This window comes from Callospermophilus lateralis, chromosome 13 (assembly GCF_048772815.1).
Source record: "Callospermophilus lateralis isolate mCalLat2 chromosome 13, mCalLat2.hap1, whole genome shotgun sequence".
In the NCBI taxonomy this organism is placed as follows: Eukaryota; Metazoa; Chordata; class Mammalia; order Rodentia; family Sciuridae; genus Callospermophilus; species Callospermophilus lateralis.
In genome coordinates this window covers 22451828-22466634 of record NC_135317.1, presented here as the reverse complement: position 1 = coordinate 22466634, position 14807 = coordinate 22451828, and the positions used below count along the sequence as shown (strand labels likewise).

The window sequence follows — 14807 nt, the reverse complement described above, 5'->3', positions numbered from 1 at the left end:
GATATGAATATTTATATATGGCCATAAGATTTTTTTCCTGTTGTAAACTAATCATTTCTCTGTTTCTGTGATAATTTTTTTTTATTTCTCAACAAACCCTAGGACTCTATAGATAAGTATAGTATAGCTCACTCTAGAAGATGGGTGAGGTTGTTGACTAGTGAGGTGTGGTGGATGTGGGGCAAAGGTATTCTTCTCCATGTCCATGATATTCAGCTGGAGCCTTGGGCACACGCTGCCATGTCTAAGTAGACCATCTTGAGGCCAGGATCAGTGCAGAGAAATATTCTGTTATTTGTCTGTGAAAGAAGAGAGATGGAGACAATGTTCAGGAATTGAAACTCAGGTAAACTCAGAGATACTATAATCCAAGTTTGTATTTCATGGGTTGGGATTGGCAGAATTTTGACATAAATGGGACAACAACAGTGAAGAATGAGTACCTTCAGTGAGGTTTGTAGCAATGAGGAACACAGTTTGAGAGAGAGTTTACAGGACTTGTTTTCTGTCAGGAAATTCCTTCCTATTTAATTTTCAGGGTTAGACGTTTTCATGTTGTATAAGTAAACACTTTTTTTTTTAGATTATAAAATTGAACCATTAATTGTAGAGTTCTGAACAACATGCAGAAGATTTAGAAATCTCTCAGAATCCCACTTTTCAGAAAGACTTCCATTGTATCTTGTGAAGTAATGTTTCCAGACCTGTCAGTCAATCACCCTTCACTAAGCAGCATGATATAGCATCTTTTATAGTTCACATTTCTGAGGATTGCACACCCTTCAACAATGAACATTTGATTAAAAGTCAAATGCGACACTTATAAAATATATTGCCAATGAGAATGGTATAAAGGCTATTTTTTTATTTTTCTAATTTATTGTAGTGTGACTCTATCATATACAACTAGTGAAAGGAGATTTTCTTTTCAGTTTTAACCTTTGATGTTTATTGTGAGGGTCAAAATTTAAAATATGCTCAACAATCCTCTTAAATACTCTGGTGTGCTTGCTTGTGGGGTAAGATAAATCATTTTATCAAAGACTGTGTGAAAGAAAGGGCTTGATCTCACAAAATCTAAACCACAAGTAAATAGAATTGTGTATAAGGCAGAGCTTTTCAATTTATATAAGAAACACTTTTTCAAATTCTAAAAGTGGCAAAAAAGTGTAGGTGATTAAAAAGCATGTAGGAGATCAATGATAGTCCCACTATGCGGAAAGAATAACTACTTACAGTTTGTAGTTGTCCTTTTTTTAAATCACGCATCCTTTATGAACATATTATGTTGTGATTATAATATATTAGAACTCTTATATCTCTCTGTAATAATTTTTATTGGCATATATTTGACTCTTAATTGCTTCAAATATTCTATTTCATCAGTGTATTAAAGTTTATATAAGGATTCCAAAACTTATAATCATTTAAGATTCTTGTGGTATTTATCCTTTATGGATAATTTTGAAGAAGTAAATAAATAACACAAAGTATCTTAATTTTCATCTTATATATGGATTATTTTCTGATAGTAATCTAACAGGTGAGAGCTATCCTAAACTTCAGCCTCTGGTTGCCAAGGGTAAAAAGACTTCCCAAAGCTGTAGTCATCTGTCTTCCACTGGACAGAATGTCACAGTGAGTGCAGATGTTACTGCACACTTGTTAGGATTGCATTCTCTTGGGACTTGGTAGTCAAATTATAGAAAATATTTTACCAAGGAGAAAATTAAGAAGGCTAACTTTTTTATTTCAAACATTTATTTTTCTGAGACTCAAAAAAATGTTCCATAATCATTTTAAAAAATTCTTTTGTGTTTGTGTATGATCCATCCATCATTCTAATTTTGTATGAAAAAAAGATGTTTTATTATGACAAAAAAAAACAAAACCAACAAAGAACAACACAATACCCCAGTACAAAAACCAAAGAACATGCAAAACAACAATAAATTAATTAAAAAAAAACCCCAGGGATGTTAGGTTTCCAGCTTAACAAATGGACAATAAGAATTCAATCTCTTATAATAACTCATGATAATATTGTAAGGGGAAAATTTATTAAAACGAACCCATTTTTATGACTATGTGGTAATGTCCTTGAAATTTTATTCCCAGATGAAAAATGAGACCTGGTTCCAGTCCTCCTCTCACATGTAGAATGTTACTTTAACCTCACTCTGCCTGAATAATATTGGCTAAATATGAGACAGCAAGTACATTTGTGTGGGAGTAATTCTGGGTTTGGAGCCAGCAGCCACAAGCCTTCAGAGAAACCACATTCTCAGTGGCTGAGGTCAGCATTGCCAGGGAACCAAGAGACAAGGGCCTCAGGGCATGATTCCCCCAATTCATAAGGCTCCTTTTCATCAGAACAATGATCCTTCAAGTCTGCCTTCCGCTGGGTAACAATATTTAGAACTTCCTCATAGTGTGGTTACATTAAGATGATTGGCTTCTAGATGTTATATAACATGTTTGCTTATTAATGATTGGAGAACTGTGCCCTCCATCAACTGTAACCACTTCCGCATTAATGAGCTTGCTGAGGTCTGCCAGCTGCCTGCTCTCACCAGCTCCTGGTGTCTGTGTTTTGACTCCACGTGACCCACACCCGCTGGGCCTGAGATAGCTGAGTGACCCACAGCAACAGGTTTGGTTAATCATTAGACAAGCAGTTGGGACTGTGAATTCCATCTACTAACTTCTAAAGGCAGAAGGAGAAGCAGAACCTGCTTAGGCTGAGGAGTGACAGCAATGAATTCCAAACATCAGTTTGTGCAGCTCAGTGATGGTCACTTCATTCCTGGACTGGGCTTTGGCACCTATAAACCTCAAGAGGTAACAGTAGGAGGTTGGGTTGAGGGTTCAAACAAACTAGACATATGATGAATGGAATCCAATCTGAGTGGTTAAGTTACTTGCTTCCTGTGTGACTGTGGGGGGCTCATGTGCTACTGTTTCTCCAGGCTAGAGCTACACCATGGACAGGAGAGAAAATGGTCAGACATTGCTCTGCATCATTGTCTGATGGTGTGGTCACCTATTGAGTATTCTGGGTACTGCTCCACCACATTTTAGTCTATTTACCAACTTGGTAAAATGAGAATGTCAGCAATTGGCTTGCACTGGGATTATTTTCTCTCTTCATTTGTATACTTTGGGAACTTTTTGTGTTGCTAAAAGTACTTGAGAAGCATAAGAATTAATAATGGGAAACACTTCCTTTTCACTATGAGGAAGGTTTCAGTATCTCACAGAAAATTTTGGCTCTTGGCTAAGTAGAGTTTTCATGTGCTCTCAACTGCAGGAAATTTAGCTGAATGTATAATATAACATCTTGAGAAATCGAACTGGAACATAGGAAGTGTATTTGTCATTTTGGGGTCATTGTTCATGTGTGTTGTATTGACAAATTACAATCTAAGGTGGAGCAAGCCAAGTTCACTAGATTGGAACTAATTTTGTACTCTGGACACTTAATTGTGTGATATGAGATTAGTTTCTGAACTTTGAATATAGCATTTTTTCTTCTGCACGACTTAAGGAAAAATCTAGAGAGCAATTGTAATAGACGTGAAAGGACCTGGTTACATTGTAAGGTAAAGTGGCAGGAAGGAGACCACTAGGACTTGTGCCCTTACACCTGAGAAATAATGGCTAGTATTAGCAGCAAGTAGTAGGACTGAGTATTGCATTCAGTTTGATTTCATGGAAAAACAAAGCTTCTGAAAATTGTCAAATAGGAAACAGCATGTTTGATTTGCCTTTTACTCTTGAACAAATCAACTTTCAAAACATCATCCAAATTTTGTAGATGATGCAAAAATTTTCCATTTCACTCTTATTTTATCTTCCACAGAGAGTGAGCTTCAAGGGCTAATGCTTATGTGAATAACTCCTTACAAGATGAGTATAATTTCTTCTCTGTGAGTCTATATCCTTAGAACATATATTTTTTTTCTGGCCAGTGTTTAGTTCTGTCATACAGAGATACAGATGTGGACCAGAGGTGACACAGCACATTGCTGTTTGTTCAAGAGCCTATTATCAATCTGGTCCCTGGTTACCTCTGGAAACTTTGATTCTTCACTTTTTTTATAACACACAAGGATTCCTGCTGTCCCTAAGTAATCTAAACAGTGGTGCTTATTTATATATTCTGCAGTCATGTTTATAGTCCTGATGTTCCAGGGCAGTGGCATAGGTTGCCAAAAGACCAGAGAAAATACCTGGAGACTGCGTACAAGGCACTAGTGCTTATTGAGGAGTTTTTATGGGGAGGGTCCAGTAGTGACCGGCTGAACCACAGCACCTGTCTTCATACTGCTTTGCTAAGCAGGGCTTCCTCCTCCTCATGACATTTTGTTCTGTGAACCCTGTTTGGATGAGTGACACTTATCTTCTCCACAGTACCCTCAGTTCTATCCTAGTTACCACAAACAGAGGGCTTTTAACCCAAATTTTTTATTTGTTCTTCTTAATTATACATGACACTAGAGTGGATTTTGAGATATTAATAAAAACATGGAGTATGTCTTATTCTAATTAGAATCCCAGTCTTTTAAATGTACATGATGTGGACATTCTCTACGGTATATTCATATATGAACATATGAAAGTTTTTGTGTGTGTGTAAGTGTGGTGCTGGTGATAGAACCCAGGGCCTTGTGCATGTGAAGCAAGCACTCTACCAACTGAGCTATATCCCCAGCCTGAACATGTGAGAGTTATGTCAGATTTATTCCACTGTATTTCCTATTCCCATTCCTACCTCCTTCTGTCATTCTTCTTTTTCTATAACTCCAAACTTCTGTTCTTCCCTTCCCTCCCCACTTGCTGTGTGTTAGCATGCACTTATCAGAGAGAGATGATTCAAACTTTGGTTTTTGTGGGACTGCCTTATTTCACTTATCATGATAGTTTCCAGATCCATTCATTGAACTAGTAGATGTCATAAAGTCATTTTGCTTAATGACTGAGTTATATTCCATTGTGTATGTCTTTCACATTTTCGTTAACCATTTATTTGTTGAAGTGTACCTAGCTTAGCTATTGTGAATTCCACTGCTCTAAACATTGATGTGGATGCTTCACTGTAGTACACTGATTTTAACTCCTTCAGATACATACAGAGAAATAGGATAACCCAGTCGAATTGTGGTTCCATTCCTATCATTTTGGAAAATTTCCATACTGTGCTCCAGAATGGTTACATCAATTTGCAATCACCAGCATTGTACAGTGTACCATCTTCTTTACATTCCCCTCACCAACATTTATTGTCATTCTTTTTCTTTTTCTTTTTTGGTACCAGGAATTGAACTCATGAGTACTCAACCAATTGAGCCCAATTCCCACCCCTATTTTTTTGTATGTTATTTACAGACAGGGTCTCCCTGAATTGCTTAGTGCCTTTCCATCACTGAGGCTGGCTTTGAACTTGCCATCCTCCTGTCTCAACCTCCTGAAGCTAGGATAATAGTTGCAAGTCACTGCCCCAGCTGTTACTGTATTCTTTTTTAAAAATATTTTTAGTTGTAGATGGACACAATATCTTTATTTATTTATTTTTATGTGGTGCTGAGGATCCAACCCAGTGCCTCACATGTGGGAGGGAAGCGCTCTACCACTGAGCTACAGCCCCCACACTGTTACTGTATTCTTTTTTTAAAAGCTTTTAAATCAGCTTTATTGAGATATAATTCACAGTTTTCCCATTTGAAGTATATTCTTGATAGTTGCCTTTCTGAATGGAGTCAGTTGAAATCTCAGTGTAGTTTTAATTTGAATTTCTTTAATTTCTAGAGATGTTGAATGTTTTTTCATATACTTGTTGACTGTTCCTCCTGTTTGAGAGGTGTCTGTTTAATTCCTTTGCTCATTAATTTGTTGGGTTTTACTTACTTTCTTTTCTTGGTGTAAGGTTTTTGATTTCTTTATATATTCTGGAAATTAACGCCTTTTCTACACTGTGGATGGCAAAGGTGATCCCTAGTTCTGTAGAATCAAGAGAGGGGTTTTATATGTTAGGCTGCAGAGGCAGTGACATCATCAACATTCACTTCCTTAATTTGCTTCTTTCACCAACATGCCAAGGAGCAACTGTCCTGGCATACAAGAAAAAAAGCATGTTTCCACAGGTAGCCTTACCTTGCCCTCATTTCCAATGTGCAGAAGAAAAAGTCAAAGTTCTTAGAGATAATAAATATCTGGGAGAAGAAGTCCAGTCTTGCTCTCATTATTTCATAATTTGGCTAGGATTTTGGGAACAGAAACAGATATTCAGGGAAATAGTGTTTTACCCTTTTCTTTAGGACCATATATATGTATATGGATGAACCATATATATGTATACACACACACACACACACCACACACACACACACACACACACACACACACATCTATCTTTCTTTGAGAGAGTGGAATTGTGTTGTGTCCTAGCATAGAGCGTCAATTTAACCAGAAAAATACATCTCTTGATTCTACAGAATTGGAGATAATCTTTACCACCCACAGTGTAGATAAGACATTAATTTCAAGAATATAAAAAAAAATAAAAAAACTTAATGCCAAGAAAAGAAAGTAAGTAAAACCCAATAAATTAGTGGGAAAAGGAATTAAGCAGACACTTCTCAAACAGGAGGAACAAACAGTCAACAAGTATATGAAAATCTTAGAAAATTAACTCAACATATTTTCTTGTAGGAAATATTTTCCAAGTGGTTCAAAATTCACATTATTAGGAATTTAATATAATTTGTGTATATTTATTTGGAGATGATTCATAGAACCTTGCATCATATTTTTTCTATAATCAATCTCATGTATCCTTTTCCTGTGTTAATTTTACTTAGTGATTTATCAAATAAATGATAACATGTCTATACCTGTATGCTGGGTTCTGTGAATTCTCCCAGAAACTTAAGGAACTTGAGTCCCTCCTAGGGTCCTCTTATGTGAGTGTACTAGGATTTCTGTGTCTGAAGGGGCGTATGGGATGCCAGATTCTTGTATTAACTAGAAAATACCCAAAGTGATTCAGGGACATTACCCCAAATACAGAACTAACACAAGACATGGGCAAAAGTTGAGTTTCAGCAGGTCACTGTTTTGGCCCAAGATATTCAATTTTGTACTTTGGCTATTTCCTTAAGTATTATATAAGGAAAAATGGGCATTCAAATTTCAAGGTACTAGCACCTTATCACATAATTAGGTAGTCTGAAGAAAACATTGGGATATAAAATTCCTTCCAGTCTAGCAACCTGTCCTCTTTGCTCACTATGAGTTAACCTGTCATAATATAACTCAAATACTTTTGGTTGTTACTCTAGGTTCCTAATAGTAAGACATTAGAGGCCACCAAAATAGCTATAGAAGCTGGTTTCCGCCATATTGATTGTGCTTATGCATACGAAGTAGAAGAGGAGGTAGGACTGGCCATTAGAAGCAAGATTGAAGATGGCACTGTGAAGAGAGAAGACATATTTTGTACTTCAAAGGTATTGTGTATACAGTGTAAGAGGCTTATAGGATGCCATATTCTTGTATTGACTAGTGTAAAAATTATTTTAATGTGATATAAAGATATGAAAATTATGTAGGGTTACCAGTTGTATAAAGTGATTATTTGTACAATGTGTATTTGCATAAAAAATACAGTATCAAAACCAGAAAGATTATGAATTACTATTCACAGTCTATAAATTTATGACTTTAAAGTTCTTAACTTTTCTGATTCTCCAATCAATGGTATGATTTTGTATTTGTAGTGTAATCAGATAGAATTAGGACCAGATTATGGATTCATTATCTTCTGATTGACTTTTTAAATTTTCCTGTTATGCTGAATATCAACTTTACATTCATTATTATCAAAGAACAATTTGTAGTAAATTGTTAGCTAAATTGTCTTGGTTATTAAAATGTTAAAATGTGTTTGCCTTCAGATCTTTAAATAAAAAAATGCTAATTCTTATGTGTTGAATAGATGAGATAGTCTAGTTATGACTTTGTAATCTCTATGAGCCCAATTTTTATCAAATGATGTTATTGTTTGATAAAAATTATATGTCTTCTGTAGTTCCTTCCATAGTTCAATTGATTGACTAATAATAACCAAAAATATAATCCAGTTTACATGAATAGGTCATATCAGTAGAAATCCAAGACCTGAAGAGAATATCTTCCCTGTGATCAACAGTTTCCAATGAATAGACAAATAAATGTCTCAATATGAAGTTAAACAAATGTTTCAAATACTCATGATATTTTAATCCAGTATAATTTCCTTTCTTTAACATCTGTAGCTTTGGTCCACTTTTGTTCGACCAGAACTTGTCCAATCTTGTTTGGAAAGATCACTGAAAAAACTTCATCTTGATTATGTTGACCTCTACCTTATTCATTTCCCAGTAGCACTGAAGGTAGGCAATTTGCATCATCAAACCTATTTAATTTCAGCCATGACCATCATTATCATTGATGTTTGAATTGAACTTCTGTGATAAATTAATATAAACAATTTATAAACAATTTATACAAATTATAGAAGTTCTGACTATGGCTAGGTTTATGATTAGAAGGGAATCCTCAGAAACGTCTGTGTTTGATAATTCATTATGTCTGCATTGCTAGAGGTTTGCTTCGTTTTTGTCCTAGCCTTTCCCCTGGTGGTACATATAACTTTGAGGTGGTTCAAGTTTCATGGTCATTAGTATATGATAGGGATTCTTCATCTTCTTGCATCAATTCAAACTTGAATTGAAACTTCGATAACCATCTTTGCTACATATACACAACCTTATATCCACATGTGTCCAGGTATAAAGAGACCACTCTTTAGCCTGTATCATCACTGAAATCCATCATTGCTGGAGATCAAGCCCATGCAACCAGTGACTTACACAGTGAACGAGAGACATTTCCCTAGGGGAATATATAGGGACAGGAAAAATAACATAAGCCAACTAGAAGACCCAATCCGGAGACCTGAGATTACCTTATTTAATTATATATGTGTATATATGTATGTGTGTATAAATATGTATGTAAATGTAGAGATAATTTGGTATAAGAGAATACACAAAAATAAGCACCTAAATGTACTTCTTACTCGGTCACATGTAAACACGTTTTAAATAGATGAATATAGAACAATACTCCCTTTATTTCATGAAGGTTTAGTGTCTCATCTCTTAGATATACATTTTAATCCATAAGCATGAATTCTGCAAGATTGTTGTGATGATCACTTCTATTGCAGCCAGGGGAAGAGCTTTATCCACTAGATGAAAATGGAAAAATTATATGTGATTCAGTGGATCTCTGTGCCACATGGGAGGTAAGTGCCTGAAGGAGTGACCTCACAGGAGGCCCACAGGGTGATCATCACGTCATGCTTTCTCCTGAAATTGTGGGTCTAGAAATCATTTTAAACGAGGTTTAATGTTAGGGTGGTGGGGAGGAATGCATTCCATCAGAGAAGGACTGAGGACACCAGCTCCTGCCTCCACGTGCAGGGGTGTCTGATTTCCCAAGGACACAGGAATTCTTTCTCTGGCTCTCAATACCTTGCCCTATTATCTTTACCATTTTTCTATTGTTAATAGCCAATTTGTAAGCTTTGTTGTCATTTCTTGACAGTGCTCCTCTTAACAGTTCTATCTTGCCTTTATATTGACATAGTCCATTGTACAAATGCCTCTTCCCAACCCCTTCCTCCCAAGGTCATGGAGAAGTGCAAGGACGCAGGGTTGGCCAAGTCCATCGGGGTGTCCAACTTTAACCGCAGGCAGCTGGAGATGATCCTGAATAAACCAGGCCTCAAGTATAAGCCTGTCTGCAACCAGGTGAGAGCCCTGAGCCTCTTCACCATCTCTTATTCACTTCCTTGTTTCTGAACTGGTGCCAGGGGTTCATTGGTTCTGTCCCCCAGTTCATTTGCCTTTGTGGAACAGAAGAGTGTAAAATCAATGCCACTGTCTTGGAAGCTGTGGAGGATTCTCAATTGTATCTCTGCTGGGTGAAAATGAGGGAAAGATCTTAGTGTTCAGTTTATGGAGACATCAGGTGATGTACAGGTGACCAAGGAGGAGGGTGGTTGTTTATCTGACTTCAGGGGCAAGGTGAACTTCTTGAGCAATGAAGGATGACCAGAGCCTGGATGGGTGAATGTGCTGTGGTGGGAATTGTGTGTAGGAAAGAAGGCCAGTACATAGAAATGGGCAGTGAGCAAGAAAAGACTGAAAATCAGAGAAGATCAGTGGTCAGGTTTTGTGTGGAGATTGGGTGCCCTTGTTATCTCCCATTTCAGCTTTCTGGACCCACAGGAACACTTAACAGGAAGAGTAAAGTAGAGCTTGTGAAAGTTAATGGACTAGAGGAAGGTACCTGTATATGGTGATACTGATGGTAGATGAAATCCACATTCAGGAACTATTAGCTTCTTATACAGTTGGCCTTGTGCCTGAGCCCCTCTAAATTTCTTTCTTCCATGCTTTCAGATATCAAATCAACTGAGTAATCACAGGTACCCTGTGCGTGGTTCTGTGCTCTAATTTAATTTTGAAGACTTTCAGTCATAAAGTAATGGGTCTCTGATTGGAACACAGCTCATAAAATTTATAAATACACACACACACACACATATATATATATATATATATATATATATATATATATATATATGTATGTATTATATATATGTAGAATACTCTCTATGTATATGAATGTACACAAATGTATATGAATGTATATTTAGAGAAAGAGCAGTATAAATTTCTAATATAAATCATGAAAATTGAATGTATTTTAGAATTATTGTTACCCAAGTTTTTTAATCAGGAAAATTTTCAAACATACAAAAAAATTGAGAGCATAATACCAGACATCCATATTTTTCACCCTGTATCTAAGATTGTTCACTTTGGGATCACTGTGAAATGTTGATTTATGTGGGTATATCTGCATACTTCTCTTTAATATTTTGCTGAATCTCTTCAAAGTGCATTGTAGACTGGATATTCACTTTTAGAGAGCTCAGAGAACATCTCCTAGGAACCAAGATGATCTCTCATATACCTTATTTCGAATACTATATCCAATACTAAGTTTCTCACATGATCTAAACCCAGTCTATGTTCAAGTTTCTCATTGCTTTTCTGAAATAGCTTTTATAGCTTTTCCCATTTTCCCAGATGTGACTTGGATTCACATGTTACTTTCTGTCATATTTGTTAAACTCTTTTAACACAGAATATTTGCCCAGTGCTTTTCCACATGACAATTTCCAGGGCTTTATTTTTTTTTCCCAAACTGTCTTATTATGTCAGCTAACTTGCTATACATTCCCATTTTCAGTCAGTTAGGATGTAGAGTTGAGTTCTTTATTATAGATCAAGGGCCTGCTGAGGAGCCAAGGCAGCCAGAGTGGTCCTCAGTTACTGGGTTTTGCATCACACTAGAACAGCACCCGACATGTTACTCAGACCAGCAGGCATGGGATGATTAGGAAGCAAAAAGGTGAGACTCCCAAGATGTGCATGCCATCCCTCTCCTCTCTGTGAAGAGCAAATCTTCACAGAGAGGAGGGGCATGGCATGCCCATCTTGCTTTCCAGTTTTGTTGGGTGTACCATGGAAGTTTTTAGAGTTATGCCCAGGTTCACCTCTGACAGTAGGGTTTCATCAGATTTACAAGTCTCCATTGTCACTGCCCTGTATAGGGGAGATGTTCAAGTCAGAGTCACCTTGTCCCACATTGACTGGTTCAAATTGGAACTTGTTATTACAGATTATGTTAGGGGGAATTATTCTAAGCTCCCTGAGTTCTAGAATCTTGTTTTATTGCTTTTGATGAACAAATTCACCAAAATACCACTTATAAAATACCCACAAATGTCTTTCAAAACTGTCCTCATCTGTCTTTGTACAAATTCTTGATTGATGACACAATTTGAAATCCAAGTTTCATTTTTTTTAAAAAATTCAGCTTCTTTTTTATTGACATTTTGTTTTCATAGTAGCATTAGCATTGAGTAGAATGAAATGCCTTCTATCTTGTCCACTGCAGGTAGAATGTCATGTTTATCACAACCAGAGGAAAATGCTGGACTTCTGCAAATCCAAAGACATTGTTCTGATTGCTTATAGTGCTCTGGGAACTCAACGAGAAAAAAGATGGTAATGAGAACATCAGGGAGTTTACCTCAAATGCCATTGTTGATGAACTATTTATAGTCATAAGTCTCAGATTTCAAAAGGTCACTCTCACTGACATTGGGAGAGGGGAGAATTTACATTTCTGGGAAGATCCCATAAGACACTGATGGTGCTGGTACAGGGATTGCTTTTGAGGATCCCTGTTTAGAGTGGTCCAGAGACCTGAGTGTGTTTTGCAAGTAGGTGCAGTGGTGCTTGGTGTAATCCCAGTGACTTGGAATACTGAGGCAGGAAGACTGCAACCTTGAAGTTAGCCTCAGAAACTCAGTGAGACGCTACTTCAAAATAAAAATAAAAAAGGAATAGGCTTATGGCTCTGTGGTAGAAAGCCTTTGGGTTGCATCCCCAGTAAACACATCATCCCCTAAAGAGAAATACATGACTTGGCCTCAGGGCTTCAGCATCTCTGTGTTTCCTTCCAGGGTTGACCAGAGCTCCCCAGTTCTCTTGGATGATCCCGTTCTTGGTGCCTTGGCAAAAAAGCACAAGCGATCCCCAGCCCTGATTGCCCTCCGCTACCAGCTGCAGCGTGGGGTTGTGGTTCTGGCCCAGAGTTTGAAGGAAAATGAAATAAAAGAGAACATTCAGGTAGAGAGGAGGGCTGGGAGAATGTGGTTTCTTACACAGTATCCTTCACATGTGTGCTTCTTTGAAATTTGTAAGGATGTTATTGGGACCAGTCAATAAATATTAATAAATATTAAAGATTATACTCCATGATTGTGATATGAGTTTCCCAGTATTTAGCTAGTCTTTAAATATATTGCAGTAAACTGATCCATGAAGATATTTATATAAATTCTGATAGGTTTATTCATACAGGAATGACAATTTTGATGATATTTAAATAACATCCATTTTCATTTTGAGACTTTCCAAATGTACAGAAAAGTTCAAAGAAGGATGCAGAGAATGCTATTTATCTAATTCCTCAATTGTTAAACAATCAACATTTTACTCTCTTACCATTTCTTAAGGCAATTACCAAGATTTAAGTACCCATATGTTTAAGTTTGTTAGCAATTCATGAAAACTGTTTCTATATTTTAAATGCCTCAAATTTAGACAAGGTGATCATTGGAACTAGATTCTTTGCATTTTGAAGAGGATATAATTAATACTTTAACAATTCCTGACTTAAAAATGTTGAAGAAAATCATTATCAGAGTTTTCAATCTCCACTTATAGGACATAGAAATCAGACTGTATCCTTGAAAATTATCAAATTATCTTATATATTTCAAATTGTTGCCTCTAGATTTCTCTGGGTCTTTTCAGTGCATGACACTGTAATCTTGGAGTAACATTAGTTTATTTTTCTATACCTTCTTTTTGAGGTTTGTATTTGTCTGTAGTTGTATTTGTCTGTAGTTCCCACACAATATATGTCAGAAGTGATTTTTTTTTAAATTTCACCAGATGTTTATTCATCATAACTATGTTTTTCTTGATGTATTTAATAACTTTTGGAAACTTCTCACATATTTTAAATATTTCAGCAACAATCTGATTTCATTGAATTTCCAGGATTGGAAATATGCAGTCTACATAGGCTAAAAATTCTCTACTTGTGTGATAGGTTTTTGATTTTGCGTTGACTGAAGAAGACATGAAAGTCCTAGATGGCCTGAACAGAAATTTTCGATATGTTACCTTTCATCTGTAAGTAACTTTGATAGACATGTGGCCTTGGTTTGTTTATTTTCAAGTCTTTCCCTCCTTTTCAGTGCAGTTTCGATCAACCCAGACAGTGCAGTTGTTTGTCCAAAGGCTTCCTTTGAGCCTGCTGGGAGGACATTTGGTTTTGAATTAAAAACTGTAGATGTCTCAATGCAGAGGATAAAGTAGTTTTTGAGAAGAGAGAATCAAAAGAAGGGAAGAGTGTGCAGAAAAATACCCTGTTGAAGAGAATTGATAATCACCAGAAATCTTTACTCTTTATGGATGCTTTATGGGATTAGAATCTGGCATTGGACATACATTAAAATTGAGGATAAACAAGTAATATATGTCCCTTCTGTCAGAATTTTACTTCATAATAGTAATAAATGAGATGATGTTTGAAAGGGGATTAGACAATCCATGATTACATGTGCTTAAACACTGGCAGGTATAATATTATCATTACTAATATTTTTGGTAATATTGATATAACTAAAATACCATTTCCTATATGGCAATGTTTACCACGGTAGAAAGGGCAAATTCTACAATCACTCAGGAAATATAATGGAGCTCAGTAGGTATCACTTCTTTACTCCTGTAGAAATGGAGTCACTGAGTTTATGTTATATATTTTTCTTTCTCATTTTAGTATGGTGGACGATCCGAATTATCCATTTGCTGATGAATATTAACATGGACACTTTTGTCATAACTTCGACTAGTAACCTCACTTTGATTGTGAGGCAGGAGTTAGCTCAGATGGTCCTGATTGACACATCACTTCCGTTGTTAATCCATAATTCTTAGCAACTCATATTCTGCCAAAGCAAAGTTCACCAGTCCAATAAAGAAAGCACTAATTTTCCAGCAATTTTTGAAATAAAAAAAATAAAGTTGTTTACCTTAAGACTCTTA

The 14807-nt window shown here is 36.3% G+C and overlaps 1 protein-coding gene across 1 annotated transcript; it reads left to right on the top strand.

Moving 5' to 3' along the window:
• The first annotated feature begins 2542 nt into the window (after window positions 1–2542).
• On the top strand, window positions 2543–14807 carry LOC143379595 (aldo-keto reductase family 1 member C1-like). The gene is made up of 9 exons (XM_076832196.1): window positions 2543–2841; window positions 7341–7508; window positions 8316–8432; window positions 9272–9349; window positions 9735–9857; window positions 12079–12188; window positions 12650–12815; window positions 13807–13889; window positions 14542–14807. The coding sequence occupies exons 1-9, from the start codon at window positions 2758–2760 to the stop codon at window positions 14582–14584; spliced, it is 972 nt and encodes a 323-aa protein (XP_076688311.1). The 5' UTR covers window positions 2543–2757; the 3' UTR covers window positions 14585–14807.

What these genes read in the sequence shown, in the direction of transcription:
- LOC143379595 (XM_076832196.1), top strand. Translation starts at nt 2,758, where the DNA reads ATGAATTCCAAACATCAGTTTGTGCAGCTCAGTGATGGTCACTTCATT. An exon ending in ACATATTTTGTACTTCAAAG is followed by an intron (nt 7,509 to 8,315) that starts GTATTGTGTATA and finishes TAACATCTGTAG; the next exon opens with CTTTGGTCCACTTTTGTTCG. An exon ending in ATTTCCCAGTAGCACTGAAG is followed by an intron (nt 8,433 to 9,271) that starts GTAGGCAATTTG and finishes CTTCTATTGCAG; the next exon opens with CCAGGGGAAGAGCTTTATCC.